The following is an 8,305-nucleotide window of genomic DNA, read 5'->3' on the forward strand; positions in this document are numbered from 1 at the left end:
ATTATAACAACAATAATAATAATAATAACAGCAACACTAACAGTTACAACAGTCACAACAACAATCGCAACAATAACCATAACACCACCACAACAAAAGCCCGTGGACTCACATAGTAGGTACGTCGGTGTGAGGTGCTCCAAACAAACAAACAAACACACACACACACAAACACACTCACACACACAACAACAACAACAACAACAACAACAACAACAACAACAACAACAACAACCCCATGTACTCTCTTTGTAGGCATGTCGGTGTGAGGTGCTCCACCATCACCACCACAACAACACCACAATAATCACAACACTACCACTACCACCACCACCACCACCACCACAACAACAACAACAACCACAACAAGAACAACAGCCACAACAACCCCGTGTACTCACATAGTAGGCACGTCGGTGTGAGGTGCTCCAATAGTACTGCGGCAACATCTGCTGCACGTCATCCGGGTACCAAGGCCGCCTCTTCCAGGAGCCCAGCCCTTCCACCATGACCAGGGACACCATCAGGGTCAGTGCTAGCGCCGTCAGTGGGGACGTCATTCTGGCTACAGCTGAAAGGGAGGGGAGGGCGGCATGTTTGTTTTGGTAAGCGTTTTAGTTAGTTTTAGTAAGGTTTTACGAAGCTCGAAACTGCATAAGGAAATAGCCAAGAGGAAAGTGCAAAAGGAGAGGGAGGGGGGGGGGGGCAGAAAGTAGAGACGAAAGGAAATGACATAACATGGTTAGAGAGCAGGAAAGGAGGTGAAAGAAGAACATTCTAGGGAAGAAAATGTTCCATGGCTGTCACGCTTCGATCCTGGGATCTACTGAATGAGAGGCAAACACCATAACTTCTAAACCACGAGAGCCCCAATGGGAGAGGGGAGCAGGAGAAAGGATGACCATAGAATAGACCAGAGGCTGAGCCCTGAAATAACAGCTAACAACAACAACAACAACAACAACAAAAGCAACAGCAACAACAATATCAACAACAACAACAACAGCAACAACAACAACAAAAGCAACAGCAACAACAATATCAACAACAACAATATCCACAACAACAACAACAACAACAACAACAACAACAACAACAACAACAACAACAACAACAACAACAACAGCTATAGCAACAACAGCAGCAGCAACAACAACAACAACCACAAAATTTACAGCTCTGTTGTTTTGGCCCCGGGTGTCTAATAAAAAACAGGGGAACCTATCCGTCTACCAAAAAATTCTGAGGAAAGAGTCGAAAGGGTTCAAACTGGGAGAATGCGATGGCCATCAATTTGTAACCTTTTGGCTTTCAATGTGTTTCCCCCAACTTTTCTTGTAACCATGAAATGGTCGCTCATGATGTGTGGAGTGCGGCCTTGTCCAGCTGATAACAGGCTTTCTAAACAGCAACAAGGGGGCTCTCATGGCCTCTAGAGGTTAAGATGTTCGCTTCGCATTCAATAGGTACCGGGTTCGAATCCGGATAGCAACAGAAAACTTGTGCTGCTCAACTGATAAAGTCTTTGTTAGTGATTATTGTAAAGAAGCAGAAGATGCTTCGTTTTTTGTTTTCGTGTTTTTTTTTTAATTTCTATTATAGGAATTGATTTTTTAAAGAAAAGAGAAAAGGAAGGCAAAAGCAACAACAGCAGCAACAAAAACAACAACAACAGCAACAATAACACCTACAACAACGACAACAACAGCAACTGAAATAACAAAAACAAAACCCCAACAAAAACACTTGTAATTTCGCGTCCCGATATTGTCTATGAAAATGTCCTTTTGTTTTCCTGCATGATCTCACGTCATTCTCTTCCCACCTTGTCAACAAAGACCGTCGCACGGATGTTCGTTACTTCAAAACATCAAGTTATAATGTATGTCCTCCTTGTAAAACCAGGCGCTCGTCAGAATAACGAAGAAACCTGCATTTTCTCTTGCCCGATTGACAATTTGTATTGATTTTTTTTTGGGGGGTGGAGTATTTTTGTGTGGTCCATTTAAGTGAAAAACATTGATAAATATCACCCCAAAAAACGTAAATTCGATATTACTAAGGACACTAAAACTTTGGAAGTCATCAAACTTTAGCGGCTATTTTCTCGCCTATCTTAATTCTGACACCAGGCAACCCCAGCCCCCACCTCTTTCAATTGCAGATATCTCGACCTCTATTCAAGATAAAGGGGTATTTTTGTCATAAAAAATAAGACAAATAAACAAACTTTGAGACGAAACCAATTACTACCTAATCCAAAAAACAACAACCCAACAACAAGCAAACAAAATAAAGAACTGACAAGCGTTTGATTCCACCACGATGCCTCACAAACCACGTCTCTTAAACATTTCACTGAATAACCCCTTGTATAATTTGTTTTATCCGTTGGGGTAACGATTGCTCCGTTTCCTGTCGATCATAGAGAGCCAGGGTTCTTAATCTCAACAACTTTGCACTAGGCTAACTGGAGAAAACCTAATGAAATCACACAGCATTTTTTCCCTCTGCTTAAATCAATTTTTCAAGAAACAGAATGAGTTCGGAGTGTTTGTATGATAAAGATAGAAATCTTCTTTGTGGAGATTTCTTTAAGAGAACTCTGGGGAAAAGTTGTATACCGAGGCAGACAGTAGTTTAATACTTTTGAAAACAACAGTTTTTAAAAGGTTGATATTAAACAAGTAAACTGAAAGATTTAGTTCGATTTGAAAATAAAAAAAGACACGGCATGACTGGGTTTCGGTCCAATGCACTAAATCGCGAACTCTCTTTTCGCGCTTCTGCAGTAAATCTATATCAAGAAAAGGGCAAATTGTCGTAGCACATTGTCAAAGTATTTGAGTGTATTCAGTTTCATTGACTTTGACCTTAACCATCATTAATTTATTTTTAGAGGCACCAGCTATCCAAGTCCAGGTGCTGTTTTAGCCTCTTTTTCCTGTCTGTGGATTAATAATTTTCTTTTTTCCAATTTGGTTCCACTTCCATGCTCCCTGTATCTGTCGTTCTAAACCTGGAATTCGCCTATAATTTCTATATTGTCATCATTCACGTAACCTTCCACAGTTTCATCAAAGTGCAAGCACAAGGGGGCTATCCCGAAAAATGCTGTTTTGAGAAAATCGAAGGTCAAGATTTTGTCCCTTAATCAGTTTCTTTAAAATACAAAGAGGGCTTTCGTTCTAACCAAACAAATATACCCACCAATGACACCAATCTTCTCCTATAGGTAGGGCAATGCCCACTTTTGGTGTAGGTCAAGATTTCTGGAAACCCCCAAAATCTGAGTTAGCCCGCTTGTCCTTAAAAGCGACCAATTATTGGGCGCTACTCAATGGCGACCGGTTGTGTTCACTTCACTCTGTGCATATTTTGGTTTTTTTCTCAGATATTCTTTTTTGGGGGAATTTTTTTTACGGCTCCTGCGAATGCATAAGGTCATATGAGCGAGGGGTCAGATATTTTGTTGTGATTATAGTTATGTCACAGAGGTGTAGGCCTATGGAAGAGAGGATGAGTCAGCGAAGAGTGTGTGAGTATGTATGGGTGTGCACATGTGCGTGCGTATGCGTCTGTGTGCGTGTAGTAGTAGTACAGGGTTTTACGGCGCTCGCAACTGCATAAGGTCATATGAGCGCGCGAAACACAAGTTGGTAGCATTCGCAACAGTTCACTGCACGGTTGGTCGACAATTAGACTTTAAAATGCTAAAATACTAAAATTCAGTGTAAATTTAAAACAACTCTTATAAATAACAATATAATTTTTTAAACAATATTGTTTCACTTTACAATTTGCCATAAAGGCCAATGGCCTTCATAAAATTCAAAATTCTGCTGTGACCGACGACGGAAAAAATGTCTAGCAATTTCTTGCATTTATAACATTTCCTTCGGATTTCTCCAAAGTCCAGACATTCGGTTAAGATGTGTCCAACGGTAAAATCTGTGTCGCATCCGACACAGAACGGCTTCTCATCTCCCTGTAGGAAGTATTTGTGGGTCAGGGCCGTGTGTCCGATGCGCAATCGAGTAAAAATGACTTCGTCTCTTCTGGAGAGGTCCGAAGGATTTCGCTGTTTCAGTTTGGGTTTTATAACATACAGTTTATTATTTTTCTGTTTTTCCCAGTGGCTCTCCCACAGACTGGATGTGTACTTTTTGACTTTATTTCTAAAGTCAGTCGGTGAGAGAGTGTTTGTCGTTTATCCCAGCAGAAGGGATGAGGCTTTCTTCGCCAGGTCGTCTACCTGCTCGTTTCCTCGGATGCACACATGGCTAGGTATCCATGCGAACATGATGTTTTTTCCTCTCTGGGATAGTGTGTGAATTTCCTGTTGTAGCTTAACTATTTTTGGGTGTAAGAGTGTGTAGTTTGTGAGTGAGGTGATGCAAGACAGAGAGTCAGAAAGGATTAAGAAAGATTTGTTTGGAGAATTTTCTACGGAGTCCAGTGCCATGTCAATGGCAGTGGCCTCCGCAGAGAAAATGGAGACTTCAGGATGAAGTCTCCTCTGGTGTGTACTGTTGGGAGATAGGGCTGCAGCGTTCACTTCATTGTCATTTTTGGAGCCATCCGTGAAGATGAGCTCCGCACCGTGGTATTTATCTATTATTTTTTTGTATTCTGCTTTAAAAGTTTGGTGTTTGTGCTTTCTTTGTTGTGTGTGGTCAGCTGTAAGTCTACTTTTGCCTTGGTGAGGTGCCACGGAGGGAGGTCGGGGAAAAGAATTTGTTGAATGTCTTGTTTGGAAAAGTGTAAGTTTTTGAGGTCCTCGAGGATTCTGAGGCCGAAGGGTTTGATGAGTTTTTCGTTGTTTTGGAATTTGTTCATGGTTTCTGGGTTTGTTTTAAAAATGCAGTTGTGCGCTGGATTTTCCGGTGTTGAGCTCTGTTTAATTGCGTATTGTAGTGAGAGTTGAGTGTGTCTGAGTGAGAGTGGTGGTATGTTTGTCTCGGCCTGGAGGCTCTCCATCGGAGAAGTGCAGAAAGCTCCCAGAGCGAGGCGGAGTCCTTGGTTTTGTACTGGGTCTAGCATTTTCTGGATGTGTGGTTTTTCCGATCCGTAGACTTGACAGCCTGGACCGGACGAGGGAGATGTACAAGTGAAGAAGGTGTTTTGAGTTCCCGCCCCACTCCGGATGCGATAGAATTTTCAAAGCGTTAAGCGCTTTCTGGCACCTCACACGAAGGTCTTTAATGTGTGGTATGAATGTGAATTTTTTTTGTCGAATATAACGCCGAGGAAACGAGCTTGGTCCTGGACGGGAATCCTTTCCCTGTATAGTGTCAAATCCGGCTGCAGCACACGTCTGCCTGTTCGGCAGAAGTGTACACTGCAACCGTCTTTGGCGGGGAGAACTTGAAACCATTATTGTTTGCCCACTTTTCGAGTTTGTGCAGCTGCGTTTGCAGCTGCCTTTCCATAGATCTCAAATGAGGATTTTTCGAAAGGCAGCATAATATACAAAAGTCGTCAACGTATAACGAGCTGTCTATGCTGTTTTGGAGGGTTTTTACGATGGAATTTATTTCAATTTCAAATAGGAGAGGAGAAAGGATGCTCCCCTGGTGGTTTTTAGGTGGTTCGACTCCGGGGCTCCTCGTCCACCATCGAGCCCAACAAGGGGACACATTGCTCGGATGACCAGAGCTGTGTCAGGGCTACCCCGGAGCTATACTCTCCACGAGAGTGCATAAAACCCTCCCGTCAAGATTGACCCAGGGCTTGATGTTGTTTCAACTCCCAACCGATAGAGTGGCATGGGCCGTACCACCCTCCTGTCTAAGAGGAAAAACTGGGCCAAAGAAGTGTGTTGGTGAGGGACAGTCCGTAGACTGATCTCACCTCAACCGCCAGGTACCCGGTTTCCCTCCGCACGGGTCGCACCTCACGGTCAACAAGGCGCCCACTCTGTGGGATGGGTGACCACTCTTTTTTCTGCACATGAGGTCAACGGTGGGAGGAAAGATAGAAGGAGAAAGAAAGAAGGAAGGAGAAGAGGAAAATACACCAAAGTAGGTGTCGCACACGAATCCCAGAGGGTTGGGGTCCGTGTGCGACACTTCGCCTTTGAGGGGGTTGCACCTTCTGCAGACGAAGCAGTGGGTCTATTTATATCCCCCCGACCCACTGGGGGTATGTGTGCGTGTGCGCCTGTGTGTATATATATATATATATATATATATATATATATATATATATGTGTGTGTGTGTGTGTGTGTATGTGTGTGTGTGTATATGTGTATGTGTGTGCGCGCGCTTAGTGAAACACCAAACAAATGTGCCAGGATCTGGACAATATAGATGTATCTTATCTTAGAACAGGTCCATCAGCGTCTGTGGGTGTAGAGGTTAGGCGCTTCGCTGTCGCACGCAGCAGGAGACGCGAGTTCGATTCTCGAGTGTGGGGGATATTTGATCGCTTTTCAGGACAAGCGGGCTAGCCCAGATTTCGGGGGTTTCCAGAAATCTTGACCGACACCAAAAGTGGGCATTGCTCAACCTATAGTAAGAGAACTTTGGTTTCATTGTTGTGTATACGTGTTTAGTTATAGAGAAAAATCTCCTTGTATTTTAAAGAAACTGAACAAGGGGCAAAAAGTTCACCTTCGATTTTCTCAAAACAGCATTTTTCGGGAAATCCCCTTGTGCTTAAAAGAGACCACTTATGGAATATACCAATGTTTCTTCTGGCTGGGGTGTTGTATCCCATTCAGCCTGGATTAGTCCTGACAAGCAGGGTCGGAAGCCCGCTTCCTAAATGATCAAAACTGTGTCGATGTGGGCGAGAAAACATCCACATTAAAAATGTAAAGATTCTGTGGGTGTACACAAACGATCTTTGTGACGTTTCTGTATAAGCTATCGAAGCACATAATATGGAATAAGACCATAGTCTGTGACGTAATGAATGCGCTCTTTGTCGTGCTCTTTGGGGAAAAGGTATTACTTTACTTTTATCCAGAACATCGATCATTCTGCTGGGATATTATAGTGTCCATCCCAGGCTAAAACAGCACCTGGACGAGGCTAGCTGGTGTCTCTATAACTAGATTATCACTCCCCGGGGCGATGCTACTGACTGAAGTGTCTTTAGGCCATTCCCAAAGGGAGGGAATTAACTTGTTCTTATGCATAGTAGAATTGTAAATGGGCTGATTCATCAATGTCATGCTCATAACTGTGTCTGAACTGCAACAGGAAACTTCTGCTTTTTCTTTCCTAATCCCTACTATCGTCCTTTTTCCTCTACTTCTTTTGTATGTTATGACCTGCTATTTCCGAGGTGCCTTGATAATTGAAGCAGACTTTGTGCTGTTGAAGCTAGAGAGGTGAGCAGAGTAAGCCGGATTCCCTGCAAGGATTTCTCTGTTGACATCCAACCCTTGGCGCTCATATTATGACCTTATGCAGTTGCGAGCGCAGTAAAACCTCTACTGAACTTAAACCTAAAGATTATTGGTGGTCAGGTAAGCGCCCACCACAGTCCGCAAAACCTGTCTAGGATCTTTCAAGCTGGGACGAAACAATCGGACTTATGAAACTTTAATGATCTACGCTTAGAATAATGTATCGACAGGCGGAGGCATGACACATATACAATAGGTTATAATACAAAAGGGGAATAATGAATGTTGACACCTTTTTCTGAAAGCTTACACCGCCCCTCTCCCCTTTTCCATCACCCCCCCCCCCCCCCCCCCCCCCCCCCCGCCCCCACATCCTGATAGAGTGTTCTTTTTTAGGGATGATTTTTTGGGGACATTTTAGGAGAACCAGTTTCCATTTAACTGTGAAAATAACATACATGTAAATTTTAATGATAACTGAGTACACACACTCACACACACACACGCACACACACACACACACACACACACGCACATAATAGCATTGTATAATTATTATAAATGTGTATGAATATGCTGATTTTTTTTTCATTTATGCATGTGTACGTAATTACAATTATAGCTCCTACCCACTGACTCTGAGGAGATAAAGAGCGTTTTCTTCCTTTATTTTTTTAAGGGAAGTATTATTATTATTATTATTATTAATATTATTAGTTTGTGGCCGATCTAATGCAGCTGCGAATGCCGTAAAACGCTTACCAAAACAAAACAAAAAACAGTTTGTGCCCGTCTGAGTTGTGTGTGCTGTTTTCGGTTCAAGTGAGACCCGCAGAGTTTCAGAGTGCATTTTTGGCTGCTAACTATTTAATTGTAACTCCACCACATCCCCTCCTTCTCTCTCTCTCTCTCTCTCTCTCTCTCTCTCTCTCTCTCTCTCTCTCTCT

General features: G+C 42.9%; 1 protein-coding gene across 1 annotated transcript in view; it reads right to left on the reverse strand.

Annotated features, from left to right (window-relative positions):
• LOC101859528 overlaps window positions 1-8,305 on the reverse strand; it is a 72,309-nt gene that overhangs the window by 59,775 nt on the left and 4,229 nt on the right. Inside the window, exon 2 of the mRNA XM_005111544.3 lies at window positions 402-571. Within this exon, the coding sequence (XP_005111601.2) occupies window positions 402-560 (159 nt within the window). The 5' untranslated portion in view covers window positions 561-571. The remainder of the gene's footprint in view (window positions 1-401; window positions 572-8,305) is intronic.

This window comes from Aplysia californica, unplaced genomic scaffold, assembly GCF_000002075.1.
Source record: "Aplysia californica isolate F4 #8 unplaced genomic scaffold, AplCal3.0 scaffold01074, whole genome shotgun sequence".
Classification (NCBI taxonomy): Eukaryota; Metazoa; Mollusca; class Gastropoda; order Aplysiida; family Aplysiidae; genus Aplysia; species Aplysia californica.